Here is a 15,253-nt window from a genome sequence, read left to right as displayed (position 1 = left end):
GAAAAACAAAAGAAGAACAAATTCGGTACAAATGTTGCCATAACAAATCCAACATCTTCCCACCTTGAGTTATGTTGAGGGGACTAGTAACTCAACCACAACAAACGTTATTTATTTTTAAGTATATACAAAAGATCTAAGCTGGTAGGAGGTTTCACTTTTCTACCAGTTCGAGTTGTAACAGTTTGAAGTTTTGTTTCACACTCTGTCACTGTGTTTTTAGCACTCACTCCGTCCATTTGTTCATCACTAGGATGCACTACTGGTTCTTTCAGCACCTGTGGTATCTCATTTGAATGAACTTCCAGGGGAAAAACTCGTTGCACTGGTCTCATCATCAATCTGGTACATGTCTTCAACCACACAACTCGTACTTCACCGTCACATCCAGGTAATATTTCAACAACTCTTGCTAAAGGCCATTCTAAACGTCTCAAGTTCTCGTTTTCTACAAGTACAACATCCCCTATTTTTATTTCACTATGGTCTCTTCTAGATTTCCAATGCTGCGCCAACTGTCCCAAATATTCACTGCGAAATCTACTGCGTAATTGTTCCCTGAGTTTATGACAATATCTCAACCGCTTTTGTAGGTTAACGGATTCCAAGTTGTCGAGATCCGGTACTCCTACTTCTCTAACTTGCTGCAGAAACATAGATGGAGTTAAAGCTAGTAAATCCGAACTATCATCAGAAACATAAGTTAACGGTCGACCATTCTTGACAGCTTCACAGTCACACAACACTGTAATGAATTATTAATAATTTAGCGAAGCCTTCCCAAGTATTCTCCTTAACAGTCCTTTCATTAATCGAATTAAACGCTCCCACCATCCATCCCACCAAGCAGCACTGGGTGGATTGAATTTCTAATTGTTGCGTTTCACAGTTGCAAAAGACGTTATACATTCCCAATCCAGTCTGCTCAATTAATTTTCTGTGCCAACAAAATTCGTGCCATTGTCACTCTAAATGACCGAAGGACGGTCTCGACGCTATAAATCCTCTGAGGGCTTGAAAAAGTCATTAGTTGATAGTCCGGAAACAAGCTCCAAATGCACTACTCTATATATTGCACAGGTAAATATACAAATCCAAGCTTTTCCTCCATTTCGTAGTCCAACTGGTCCGGTAAAATCCACTCCCGTTACTTCAAACACTGCTGCATCTCTGATTCTATCTTCGGGTAGGGGTACAGGGATTGGTTCCAACTTCTTGGCAGTATATCGTTTACATATGACATATTGTTTTATTATAGATCGAATGGTTTTTCTTCCTTTGAGTATCCAAAACTGTTCCCTAAGAAGACTCAACAAACCTTGAACACCAACATGACAAGCTTCCACATTTTTATCGTAAACTAACATTTTTACTACTGGATGTGTGCTTGGCAACACAACTGGATAACGGAAGGTTTCAACATCTGAAAGTTCTGTAATTTTGGTTTTTATTCTGATAATTTTGTCATTGTCTTCGAACGGACACAAAGATTTCAAATTCTTGTCGCCAACACCCTCAAAAGAATCTGTTTGGACAAGTCTAATAACAGTCTTCTCTGCTGATATCAATTCTTCAACAGACAATTCGTTGTTTCTTCTTTGCTTAGAACGACAATTATGAATAAATCTTTTCATCCAACCTATTATGCGAACTAATTTTTCGTACTTCGAAGTATACCGATAATACCAGTCACTGTTCTCTTTTCCAACATTAAGCATAGCTGATGAGACCGTCTTTTTCTTTTCCTGTGTAATGACTTCTTCTTTGTACTCATACTTCTGTTCTGGCCATTCCTCCTTGGGTCATCGCAGCCACGAAGGACCCTCCCATTATTTTGACTCAAGCAGTTGTTCTGAAGTACATCCTCTCGATGGTAAATCCGCCGGATTCATGGTTCCTGGTAGGTAATGCCAAGTTTCTTTTTCACTTAATTTTCTGATTTCTTGCACTCGATTCCAAACAAAAGTATTCCATTGCTCATCTCGTTTAATCCATGCAAGAACTGTTGCAGAATCTGTCCAATAATAAATCTGTATATCTTCAAGATTCAAGGCCTCAATCACAGAAGTAGCTAGTGTCCCACCAATATTAGCTGCCAATAATTCTAATCTTGCTATGGTTGATTTCTTTATAGGAGTAACTCTTGTCTTGGCTTGTACTAACTGCACATTAATGTTTTCTCTGATAACAGTTCTAAGAAAAAACTGCCGTAGCATAGGCTCTTTCACTTGTATCACAGAACACATGTAGGCTACAATTTTCTGAATCTCCTTGTATACATCTAGGAAATGAAAGTTCTTTCAACAAAGACAATTCACCTACCCACTGTAAAAATTTCTTCCTTACTGCCCCTGGTACTTCTTCGTCCCAACTCAATTCCAATCGCCAAATTTCTTGCAAAAGGATCTTTGGATACAACGTCGCTGGAGAAGTAATCCCTATGGGGTCAAATATCCGGTTTGCAAACGACAAAATAACCCTCTTAGTAAGAACTTCTGGTATCAACCCGTCGCAGCATTCTGGTCTTATTGCCAAAGTGTCAGATTTCGTTTCCCACTGTAGACCCAAGACCGGTACTCCGTTGTCTTGCTCCATCTCTCCAAGAGAAGTGTACTCCCACCCTCTCAGCTCAAATCCAGCTTTCGCCATTACTTGGGTGCTTTCATTAATGAAGTGATGAAGCTCTTCATTCCTTACGCTGGTAGCGCAATTGACCTCTCTGGAATATTGGCTTTTTCCTTCTCTTTGTTTTTCCATTTCTAACTTAAGATGATGTTCTATCACTGCACACAGCAAAAATGGACTACAGTTCTCACCAAAAACTACACGCTTGTGACGAAATATCTTTTCGTTTCCCTCGTGGTCAACCCACAAAAATCTCAAAAAGTCTCTTTTACAAATATTAATTTGTAAAAATGCTCTCTTGATATTGGATACAACTCCGATTCTATTTAACCTAAACTGTATCAAAATTGAGGGTATCATTTCGATCAAATTAATACCCTTCTCTAAACACTGATTCAATGAAGGATAATTTTTCTCCCTGGCTGATGCGTCGAAGAAGGGACGTATTTTCGTCGTACTGCTTTCCTTGACTACATGGCGATGAGGTAAATAATATCCTTCTCTATCCTTTTCTTCTGGTGGAACTTCTTTTATTACGCCATCATATATCCATTCATTCAGCATTTGTTGATAGTCTTCGTAACGGTTTTCCTTCTTCAACTTACCAAAAAGTGTATTCAATCTCCTTTTGCACATTACAATATTACTAGGAAGTGTAGGATGTCCTTCTATCCAAGGTAACATTACTTCGTACCTCTTCTCCTCATTAATAGCTACGGTCTTATTAAAGTAATCCATTACTGCTTGCTGAGCTTCCAATTTTGTCTTCTTTTCCGCCGGATCTGTAATACCAAGAACATCTAACAGCCATAAATCCGCTATAGATGTTTCTTTACAAAACATGGACATCGTTGCCATGGACGAGAATTTAACACCACGTACTTTAACTTTGCCCATTAAAACCCAACCAAGCAATGTTTCCATAGCTACCAATCCGGACTTCAACACAATTCTTTTCCCAGTAAAAAGTTTTCCTGCAATGTCAGAACCAATTAAAATTTCTACCGCGCCAGGGTTCCTGTTGTAAATTTCTACACCAAATTTTTCTAACTCCTGTATCCAAGGATCTTCAACTACTGACGTCACATTGCTACATATTGTATCTTGGTTCAGCGCTTCAAAATTGCATGCATAATCTCCTTTCAGACTATACAACCTAACTTGATAACAGCTATGTGCACAAGGTGCAGAACAAATACCTCCGAAGAGTGCATGCGTAACACTTTCTTTTTTATCAATTTCGTATCCCATTTCCAATGCGGTAGCTGTTCGAATGTACAATCGTTGGGAACCGGTATCCATAATTGCTCTTACCTCCCTTTCTGTTTCTTGACCCCTTACTTTTACAACTAATGTTTGCAAAAACGTTTCGACATACACGTTATTAGTTAACGTATTTTCAATAACCGGTTTCGTTACACTTTGTTTCACTGTACCGCCATTTTCCTTGTTACCTTTTGGTCCTTTGCATATAATGTATGAATGTTGTCCCTTGCACTTGGCGCATTTTAACTTTACTCTACATCTACTGCTAATGTGCCCCGGTTTTAGACATTTGAAACAACAACCCTTTGCTTTTAACACCTTTGTTTTTTCCTCGAAAGACCAGTTACGTGCCTTCGAACACTCTTCGGTAACATGAAAATCACTACAAAAAATACACTTCTCTGGGTCACCTTTACAATTAACTGACTCTGCCGCTGTTGGAACAGTTTCTGTAGGACTACTTCGATCCTTCCTTTTCTTTATCGCACTGGAAGTATCTTTCAAATAAAGCCCGCAACTGCAAGTGCTATCCGCTCTTCACTTTCAACTTCTTTTCTCACAAATAACATTAAATTTTCCAGTCTATTTTCCACTGTAGATTCTCCATAGTTTGTAGCTCCCCTTTGCCATGCTCGCAAAAGTTCCTCAGGTAAACACGATTCCACTAGTGGGTACAGCATTGCTGCGCATTTGTCTGTCGTCACTCCTAATGTACTTAATGCTCGTAATTGTGACTCAATTTTGTCGTACAAGGCACTGAGTTTTAATTGCTTATTACTGTTCAAATTGCTTAACACCAGTTTTAAAAGTTCCCTCACATACACTTCTACCATTGTATCTTCACAACCGAAACGTGACTTCAAACCTTCAATCACTTTGCGATAGTTTTCTTCACATAACGGGAAACTATCAACAAATTGACGTGCTCTTGAACCGGGTAGAGTGGCCTGAAATAAATACTGAAATTTGTCACTGTTTGCGATATTCGTGTCCGCATCGATTCGATTGAACTGACTCCAAAACGGTAACCAATTATTTAAGTCACCATCAAACTTCTTCAATTCAATTACCGGTAACTTAATACCCTGTTTCTTACATTCTGTCAAAACACTGTCTGTATCACGAGTTGAATTTGATGCATGCTTATCGATCAACTCTTGAACTTTCGTACGGAGACTATAAAATGTCAGAACATACTTATCTTGTGCTTCTGTTTCCTGAACCAAATCATCTCTTGGAATTCTTCTTTTAATAACAATTCAATGTATTCATTGTGTGCTTCATTAACCGCCCTGTATTTGTCCTCCAATAATTCAAAGTTCACTTTAATTTCGTCAATGTTCACATTCGCGGCATTACAACACTGTTCCACATTTTTTGCGATTTTTGTAAATACAGCACTCGCAACTGTTCTAACTCTTTTTGCCTTCTCTATTATTTAAGTTATCTTTCAGTCGTGTCACGATCGCCATATGTTACAATAAAACGTTAATGTTATATTATACAAGGCAAAAAATACTAATTTTATTCTAACATTAGCACTTGCACTACAGCTGATAGAAAACGAGGTAAGGAACAAAAGAAAAACAAAAGAAGAACAAAAGAAGAACAAACTCGGTACAAATGTTGACATAACAAATCCAACATTTGGTGTATGGTGGTTAGGCTCTTCATACCGTTCAGTACAAGCATTGCGGAAGTCCTACCCTGCACTAGTGGAACACTTTCGAGAAGCTTCTACAACTTTGAAGAGAAGCTTTCAACAGTGTGCAATATTTTCAGATCTGTACGTAAAATTCGCTAAGTGGAATTTTGTTTATGAAATGTCCATGATTCGAGATGCGCTGGAACCCCTACATATCCTTAGCCTGTTTCTACAAGAAAGATCTGCATTCTTTGTACAGGTAATAAGGAAAATTAACAAAAAAAACTGTAAATATTCTGGAAGCGTTGAAAGAAAAAGGCGTCATGTCCATGGAACATTTACGTCAGTTTGAAGAAACTGGTCAGTTTTGTTTAGTCTCACTGGTAAAACCCTAGACAATTCTCATGAGAAGTACCAGAAAATAAGATTGCAAGGGTCTAGCAGATAACATACGCTCGAAACAGCCGGGCCGAAGTTTTGCTACAATCCAATTGGCGAAAAGAATTGTCTCTAAGAAAGTTGAACCGCGACAAAGAAGTAATGCAAATTTCAAAAATAAAATAAAATAAAATAAAAAATAAAGGTATTAAAATTTGATGATTCACTCAAAATTCTGCAGAAATTTCAAGAGCATATGATGAAACCTAATATTGGCCCAAATCTACAAAATCTTAACATGGAAATCAGCGTTCTTCCAGTTTCTTCTGCAGAGTGTGAGAGAGGCTTTTTCAGCTTAAACTTCCGGCATACTGATACTAAAAACCAATTATCTGTAAAAAAAAAGTCTAATTTATTCTTTTCATAAACGTTAATGGACCAGATATTACATTCGTTCAACGCAGAAAGGTATGCCATCTGAAAAGGGCGAAGAAGAAAAGAAAGAAGAAAAAAGAAAGAAAGAAAGAAAGCTCGTAACAAAAGAGGGGTAAAGCCCTGTATTGGGCAAATGAGATGCATGGAGTAAGTCGTGAGTGGGAACCCTTCACCCCCGGTGGGGGAATATTCATGAAGCTATCAGCTTATGTATAATTATATAGGAATATATAATCCATTTCTTACTTCCGAACATACAAGGCTCAATCAAAATGAGAAGACTTTTATATCGGACTTCCGAAGAAAAATAAAATAAAATAAAATAAATACATGACCGCGTTTATTATATATAGAATTCCCAGTCACGACCCCCGTTTAAGTTTTATTAAAAATAGAAAAAGTAAAGAAGAGAAGAGAAAGATGGGATAGGAAGAAGGAAAGAAAAAAGGGAAAGTAAGGAGATGAGAAATAGTGAGAAGACGAGAAAAGTTTAGTTTAATAGTTTATTCAATATTTCCGAAAATTCTTGACTAGTATCCAGCACTTGAAGTATAAATGATGAAGTGGATGGCATGCCAGAATTGACCACAGAGATGAACAAAAAAATCAAAGTAACACACATATTTGTAGAAGATTTTTTTACTTTCGAAGTTCTCCCATAATGATCAGGCTATTTCTGTCCCTTCTGCTTCTTTTATAGAGCCAACTTAAGTTGAGTTAGTATTTACTTTTCAACGACTTTAATTGTCAACTACCATTAGTTATAGTTAGTCACGCATATATGTCAAACGAATTGATGCATTTAATACTAAACCTACATTTCACTCACACTCACATTCATACAGGACAATGTATACTTCAGGTTGCATTTAGTTGAATTAAACTAACCTAACTACATTTCTATAGACATTTATTACATTCCTAGAATACTTAGTTTGACATAACAGGAAAGAGTTTGATACATGAATAAAAAATATAATAATAATAATATGGTTCATAGGCATGCACAGAAATCTGTTACTTTCAAGAATATCGAATAACACATTTCTCTTTGTAAACACATTAAAAGTTGGATTGCGTTAAAAAATATCGACGAGACGAAAGAAGGAGAGAGAGAAAAAAAATCAAAGGTTAACATTGGACATATTTAAGATTCATTACGAAATTAGTACACATCAATGCGAGAGAAGAAAGAAAAAATCGGTTAATCATTAAAAAAAATTGGTAGCATTTTTACTGAGTCTCTATCTCTTCAACAACGAGACGAGTCTGTGCCCTCAATGGGATTTTCGGAAAGACAAAGGCTTTAGGGAAATTCCACCACTCACCGTATACAGTCAACGCCATTGAAGACCCCGTCCATACCAGAAGGTTGGTGCAGAATCTTAATTTGGAATTTCAAAAAGAAAAAAATCATCCGACGTCTCAGAAACTAAGAAAGTCCAGAATAGTAATGAAACTAGAGTAATGGCTAAGATATCCGTAACGAGTAATTTGCCAAAATAAAAAAATAAATAAATTGCATTTTTGATCGGTGATTTCAGTGACCAAACATCACCGATGGCTACCCTGCGCAGACATGCCAAGGTCTGGGACGTCGGATAATTTCCATCATCATCTAATTAAACTAAGAAAAGAAACGAAAATACGTAAGAGGGTCAGGGGTCGACATTCGGGTACGCAATGGACCTAGATATTAATTTAGTAGCGGTTGATTTAGTTGGATAGCCCCATCCGATCTATTAGCTATATGAACACTATACGGTAAATAATGTAAGCAACGTAGAAAAAAATCTCGGAGAGTCAATGAATGTTAAAGGTACAAATGACCAAACCTGTACTTTCCGATGATTCCAGGATATAGCAGTTATTTTTCTTAATTATCATTTCCGTAAACCTTCAAAGGTAATTCCTACATGATGCTACCCTATGTGATGAAATTCTTAAGAACTGGAGCTGTTATTATGAGATACTTAAATGTGAAGTAACATATAATTCCCAATTACATATTACTATCCAATAGCAAACTCGGTTGGATGAATGTATCAGTGTAGAAGGCAAAACGTGAGAGATTTTCAGTAAACATATTCATATTGTCAATATATAATATACACTGGGCCTATCCATTTTAGTACAAGTGTCCTATCATCTCATTCATTTTATATCACAATCGTATTATTACTATATCATTACATTTATTCATAATTTACTAATTTTCACGCGAAGTAATATTTTACAGACACCCTATTACATACATTTACACGCAGGCCATACCCATATTACATTATGCACTAACAAATCTATAATTATCACAATCCGTCACGCTTAGACTGCTACACGATAACATTCATCGAACCACGGACTCCTTGTTCCGAAACACCAAATTATATTTACTTCGCACTTTTGAAAAAAATTCATACGTGCATTCACTGAAAGTTAATGATTTGCTGATAGAACTAAAGCAACAATGGAATATCTCTACGGCAACGGGAAAAGAGAATTCAATATTACATTTCGAAACAAACAGTAACATCATGTAGGCTTACTTCTAGTAAGAAAATATTCATTCTTGATTTCGGCGGATATTTAGGATTCTAATTGAGGTAACTAGCTGTAGTTATCAATACTACAAGATTTCATGCTATTTCATTGAAACGTACACTCATATGAACCGAAAACCATTTCCACTGGATGTAATTTAAGAATAAGGGGACAAAATCAAACAACCTAGATCGCTAACTCATGCAATGACGTAATGTCAACAAACGACTGATTACCAAAAACGAACACGATGGCGCTGCAGTAGAGAAATAATTTCCTGTGTACTAAAATATACCCTTACACTTATTAATCAGAACTCTAATATTTACTCTTGTTTAGTGTACTTCGAGTTAGACAAATGGTACTAAATTAACGCATGTTAAATACACTGTCCTCGCAGTAAAAATCACGCACTCACACAGAACTACTAACTACATACACCATTATAAATACTACTCGTAAACTACTAACTAAACAAGCACCTTTATTATATGCATATTAGAGGCAAGTACCTGATATATTAGACTTAAAACACATTACTCCCTTGTCGGTATATAACGTTGACTCTATTGAACTTTAGGGGGACAAAATGAGAAGGTTAACCCTAGGTCCAATTGACCTGGCCAATTATTTAAAACATGTTTACTAGAGTTTGAAGCCCTGGGGGCACCTTAACAAGGTTTGTTGAGGGACCTTTCCCCTGAGAGGAGGAAAAAGCCCTAAAACAAAAAATAACTAACCCATCCACTGGTAGAAATGGTTCAATTCGGAAAGTGAATAGGAGCCCTTCTTAGTTTGCTTAAGCTGTCATTTTGATGATTAGTATTATAGCTATGAAACCTACTATGTACATGCAGTTATTGATTAATAAAAAAATCACATTTACCGAATACACGAACAAAATGCACAAAACAGGTCGTATTTTCCCCAATCCCTAACTGAACTCATTGGTTTAAAAGAAAAGGAAAGTAAAATCACGCTCCCATTCTGTTGGTGCTAGCTTGGCAGCAACATGAACTCCTGTCAACCGGAATCTGCTATTTCGTTGAACTGTTCTTCTAATAACAATGCAGAGTTTTGGGCTCCTACGCCGTTGTCAGTGTTTAACTATTAAATTAAATTGGGTGTTACCTTAATTCTCCTTAAAATCTCTGTCCCTTTCAGTGGAAAATGTGACAGTACACATCACGAGCTGTGCGTCCAGATGCGTCCTTGCTAACAATGATAACATTGCGCCGAAAACGATAGGGATAGGAGGATTCTTCCAATCAGGGCGAAATCTTTCAGCCGCGGAAATTACAAAGAAAATAGAAATTGGTGAAATCCAGATATAACCGGATCCGAAAGTGACTATGGACTAGTGAGAGGGGGTGAGGGAAGGTTTAGTTACCTGGCCAAGTTCTACATTGGTCTGAAATTCAGAAAATGTATATCCAATGGCGGAACTATGTTTCGGTATCACGTTCAGAGTGGTTAATCTTGTAACTATTCAACTTGTATATGCGAAAATGGAGTTTACAATTAATCAGAATATAAATTAATATGTTATTCAGTGAAAATATGATTCCTAATGAGTCCTTTCGATTCATTACATTAATTTGAATTAAAGAGAATAAATACATCGTGTAATTAAACCAAAATCGAATTTTAAAAAATTCACTAGATATAGGGTGAGTAAAAAAATTGTTGCCATTACTTTCAACTGTAATAGTACATTACACATCAGCTGGATAAAAAATGGACATCATGACATCATGTTACTACGAACAAACTAACTGGGAAAAAGATGGTATCTGATGTAGGACAACTTCGTATTGCTACAGCATTCTAAAGTGAGGTACGATGTGAAAGTATTGTTAATTTCTAAAGACAGTGTTAGATAACATGCCGTAAATCATGCTTCAGTTTAATCCTGTCTTTGTTCAATTCTGGATTCATTTTAATGCCAGTATGTTTTGTTGGCCAAAAGTTTACTTTTAGCAGAACATTGACAGGTGCACACATTCCTGAATCTAATTTTATTAAGTACAAGGAGCAAAATGGTACTAAAACTTACTTATGATAATGAGGAATGACATTTACTAGTATCTTTCCCCTTCTATTTAATAAAATTAGGCTCAAGTATATGTGCACCTATCACTTTTCTGCCCAAAGTAAACTCTTACCTTATTTTGTATTTATTGATCGGGCGGGGAATTTGGTCTTTAGGGACCAAATTAGAACAGACTAAAGAATTACTTGCCATAGCAAAACCCTTTTACGTAGTAGTGTGACACTTGTTATGACAAGGTGTGCAGATTGCAATGCAACTATAGGGCTTTTACTGGATGCTCTACACTTGGCCTCAGCAGTAGGACAAAAAGTAGTGAGGTAACTAACGCATGCAATCTTATCTACCTAACCAAATCTTATCAAACGTATCTATCCGTATTTATCATAAAATTGTTTTTAAAAAAGTTTTAAAAATGATGAACTTGGGGGTCTCCTATGAAACTAGTATAATAATTTCAAAGTAGGTAGGTTTAAAAATAACGTTGTCCCAACCCCACTTTAAAATTGTTCTGTTATACGGAACACAATCTTACATAAATAATTCCCCCCTTCTACAAAATCCTCAAATAAATCACTGTGCATGAGAAATAGGTCAACAATGTCATAAATGGTCAAAGGTTACAAAGTAAAAAGTTCATAGTTAGTATATTAGTAAGTATGTGACGGCAATATTTGAAAACAATTTTAGTAGGTATGGTGCTTAAACTACGAACATTTTGATCAGGTGAATGCAAAGCAGTGCCCTTGTGAGCCTTAACTGTAGTAGACTGTACGTGGCTCAGTGGTTGAGCGTTCAACTCCGGTGCTGAGGATCCGTGGTTCGATCCCAGCTCACGCCGTGTGGACTTTGTGGCGGACAAACACCGTGCTCGTGTGTTTTCTCGGGTTCTCCCGTTTCCTCCCACTTTCTTCGTTCCACCATTTCATTCATTTCTCATAATCACCGTCTTCTTAACCTAACCAGCATAACCGTGGAACATAAAACTGAAAGATTTCATTTCATTTCATGTTTTCGAATTATTCTTTCAAACGTCACAGTTTCACGCTTGCTAGCTCATCAAATGTGAAATTTAACTGCGTGACCTTTAATGATATTACTGACCTCTTCGCTTTCCTAAAAAGTGCGTTCGGTATATCCTTTATGCATGTGCTCTTTAACATCATCTTCAACTGAATTTCTTTTGTATATACAATAAACTGTTGAAGAGGGAGTTTTTTTTTCGCAATGGTCACAAGTGGCCTGTTAGAGGTCACCCGGTCATGATTGACCACATTTCTCGTTGTCACTCTTTTTCAGATCAGAATTTATGTCGATATACCAATTTTTACTACCAGAAATGGATATTCAAAAAATGGCATGTCAGACTACTATTTAACATTGAAATCCCATAAGGAAAAAATTGCATTTTGACCTTTGAACCTGCAACCCCACAGACTCTAACATCTGTGACCTCGTTTTGCTATCAATCAAATCTTACGAATTTCCTTTTACTTATCTGTAAATTTCACAATTCTAGCTTTTACGAGTGCTGAGTAGTATGAAACTAAAGTTACACATGAATTGTGGGACAGTATATATATAGTGTTTTCTTCATAATTTCTGGACTCTTTCCCGCTTAGCCACAGTATTGCCAGCATAGATAAGGGACTAAATAGTTGATATTCTATTCTCTGTTTTGCCAGAATCGTTGTTGAACATAATAAAAATAAGAAAGTAAATCTACATTCAATGCTTTCTCGTAAGAGAATTAAAACAAAGTACTATGCTGCAAGACCCAGCAATGGGGGAGCATTCTCCTACCCTCTGATTCGAATCGACTTTTAAGTTTTGATTTACATGGAGAAAGCAGACTTTGGTAAATTAACTTCGGGGCCATTTTCTACAAGGTGATAGTGCATATTTAATGTTCATATTATAAAGTGGGAGAGCACAATGGCCTAATATAGCAGATAAAAAGCGTCTTTAAATTTTCGACTCGACGCATATCTTGTACGTTACACAGATTTATCAAGTGACGCCGTGGCAGAATTAGTAGCATATGTGACTCACGTGCCAAGGGTAACGGGTTCTATTCCCATGGATTCAACTTCTTTGTTTTTTCCTTGAACCAATAAAGTAGCCACTTGTAGCTACAAGTAACATGTTAATAATAAATTAAAATGTTTATAATGAATAATGAATGTTTGTTCACATTTTTCATTATAATGAATGTTTATAATGAAAAATGTGAATAATGAATGAACACCATATGTTTATAATGAATTAAAACAATATAAATATTCAAATCAGTTGTAAAATCTCTCAATGTTCCATGTTAACTACCAACGAAATGTAATCTGTTTCGTAAATATTTTGATATCACGAGTATAATATGGTTACCACAGTCGTTGTGTAAAAAATCTTCTTGACGCTTCGTGCCTACATCTGTTGACGTTGTGTGTATTACAAGCACTGGCGCAGATTACACGGGGGGATGAGGGGGACATGTTCCATCCAATCTTGAAACTGAGTGACTGTGCTCCTAATAATCCGATTTGAAATGTGAGTTTAGGGGAGAAATGTGATGATTTGTGTCCGATTGCCGCAAAGGAAAATGTGATGAAATTAATATCCCCCAGAATAAGCCTCAAATCTGCCCGACTCGCAATTTTGATGACAACTCTGCTTCATGATCCTCCACAATACTGCTTTCCATCTTCATAAATATTTTGAATATCGCTTTAAAAATATGGGAAAGGTCTTACCCGTCCTCCCTCGATATTGGAAACAGATTTTCGCCGCTTATTGCAAGGGGAATAAGGGGAAACTCCTTTGGTTATAGTAACATCCAGTATTACCAAAGGAGATTTCCTTCTCATCTTTCTTGTAATTTTCAAACTGTCAACAGATGTAGACACGAAGCGTCAAGAACACTTTTTACACAACGACTGTGGTAACCATAATGTAACTCGTGATATCAATATTTTTTACGAAATAGATTACACTCCGTTGCTAGTTAAGTAGAACACTGAAAGATTTTACAACTGATTTGAATATTTCTATTGTTTTAATTCATTATAAACAAATGGTGAATTAACATTTTACTTGTAGTTACAAGTGGCTACTTTATTGGTTCAAGCAAAAAACGAAAAAGTTGACTCCAGCGGGAGACGCACCCGGGACCCTTGGCACGTGAGTCACAGATGTTACTTATTCTGCCACACAGTCACTTCGTAAACTTGCGCAACGTACGACATATGGACGAATTGAAAACTTTAAGACGCCTTTTCTCTGCTGTATAAAGACATTGCGCTCTCCCAGTTTGTAATATGAACACTTTAAATGTACACTATTATCTTGAAAAAAAAAAAAAATAGCCTCGAAGTTCATTTACAAAACTATGCTTTCTCCTTGTTAGTTCTTTACAAAAAGTGCATTCGCATAGATTTTTAACCTTTAGTACCTCAAGGCGAATACAAGGACTGGAAGAACCTCGCAATATTAACGAAGATAACTCCCGGCCCCCAAAATTCTGATCTTATACTCTTATTACTGTTTATTTAGCGTTTAAGGAATAGCCCGTAAATGAATTTAAAAAGTAAGCTTTTCTTACAAGTATTAATAATTTCAGTTTACTGTGGATAATTTTTTCATTATTGTCGGATTAAAAGCAATTTGTTACATATAACTTTAAATAAATATTTGAGGGGACCAAGCCAAGATTTGGAGAGGTTGGTGCCCCCCGTCTCACCCTTAGGTATGTCCCTGATGTATTGTAAAAATTCACTTTTATCAAATAAAAGCCGTTTACTATTTTGTGTAGACATACTTCTTGTGCAATAATACATCTCTCAGAAAGTTTAATGTAATTAAATTCACCTAACAAGTTAGAATAAGATCTCAAGTGGTAGAGCGTTGGCTTCGCATTCGGGAGGTTGTGGGTTCGAATCCCACTGCCGACCATCCTGACTGAGGTTTTAGAGGGTTTCGCTCAGTCCTACCAGGCAAACAGGCCCTGGCCGATACCTTCCCAAATCCTTTCCATTGTTATTGTTGTTGTTGTTATCCAGTGTAAAATGGCCTCTGAGCTGTATCTGGTGATTGTTAAATAAATAAATAAATAAATAAATATGTACTTGGTGTTAATGTATTTGGTGGATTAATGGGTCAATGGGAAAATAATCTCAAGAGCGTAAGTTGTTTTCGATACACTTCCATCTAGCCAATTGAATTGGCGCTCTAACATCTGTACTATTCTTTTATTGGAGTTGCTCTACCTCTGATCCGCCTTTTTATTTTTCTGTATTTCGGGAATGTACATTAAGCTCCAA

General features: G+C 36.5%; 2 protein-coding genes across 2 annotated transcripts; both read right to left on the bottom strand.

Moving 5' to 3' along the window:
• Window positions 1–995: 995 nt before the first annotated feature.
• LOC145685330 (uncharacterized) lies at window positions 996–1,718 on the bottom strand. Its single transcript, XM_081757706.1, has one exon. It carries the CDS (start codon window positions 1,716–1,718, stop codon window positions 996–998), a length of 723 nt encoding a protein of 240 aa, XP_081613832.1.
• Window positions 1,719–2,193: 475 nt separating this feature from the next.
• Window positions 2,194–3,927, bottom strand: LOC145685329 (uncharacterized). Its single transcript, XM_081757705.1, has one exon. The coding sequence runs from the start codon at window positions 3,925–3,927 to the stop codon at window positions 2,194–2,196; it is 1,734 nt and encodes a 577-aa protein (XP_081613831.1).
• Window positions 3,928–15,253: the final 11,326 nt, after the last annotated feature.

Source organism: Thermobia domestica, chromosome 5 (genome assembly GCF_964235325.1).
Source record: "Thermobia domestica chromosome 5, izTheDome1.hap1.1, whole genome shotgun sequence".
Lineage (NCBI taxonomy): Eukaryota > Metazoa > Arthropoda > Insecta > Zygentoma > Lepismatidae > Thermobia > Thermobia domestica.
The sequence above is the reverse complement of the archived record's forward strand: the minus strand, read 5'-3'. Positions and strand labels throughout refer to the sequence as shown.

Bases quoted from the DNA above. Each gene is read 5' to 3' on its own strand.
- LOC145685330 (XM_081757706.1), bottom strand. From the start codon at position 1,718: ATGCTTAATGTTGGAAAAGAGAACAGTGACTGGTATTATCGGTATACT.
- LOC145685329 (XM_081757705.1), bottom strand. From the start codon at position 3,927: ATGGATACCGGTTCCCAACGATTGTACATTCGAACAGCTACCGCATTG.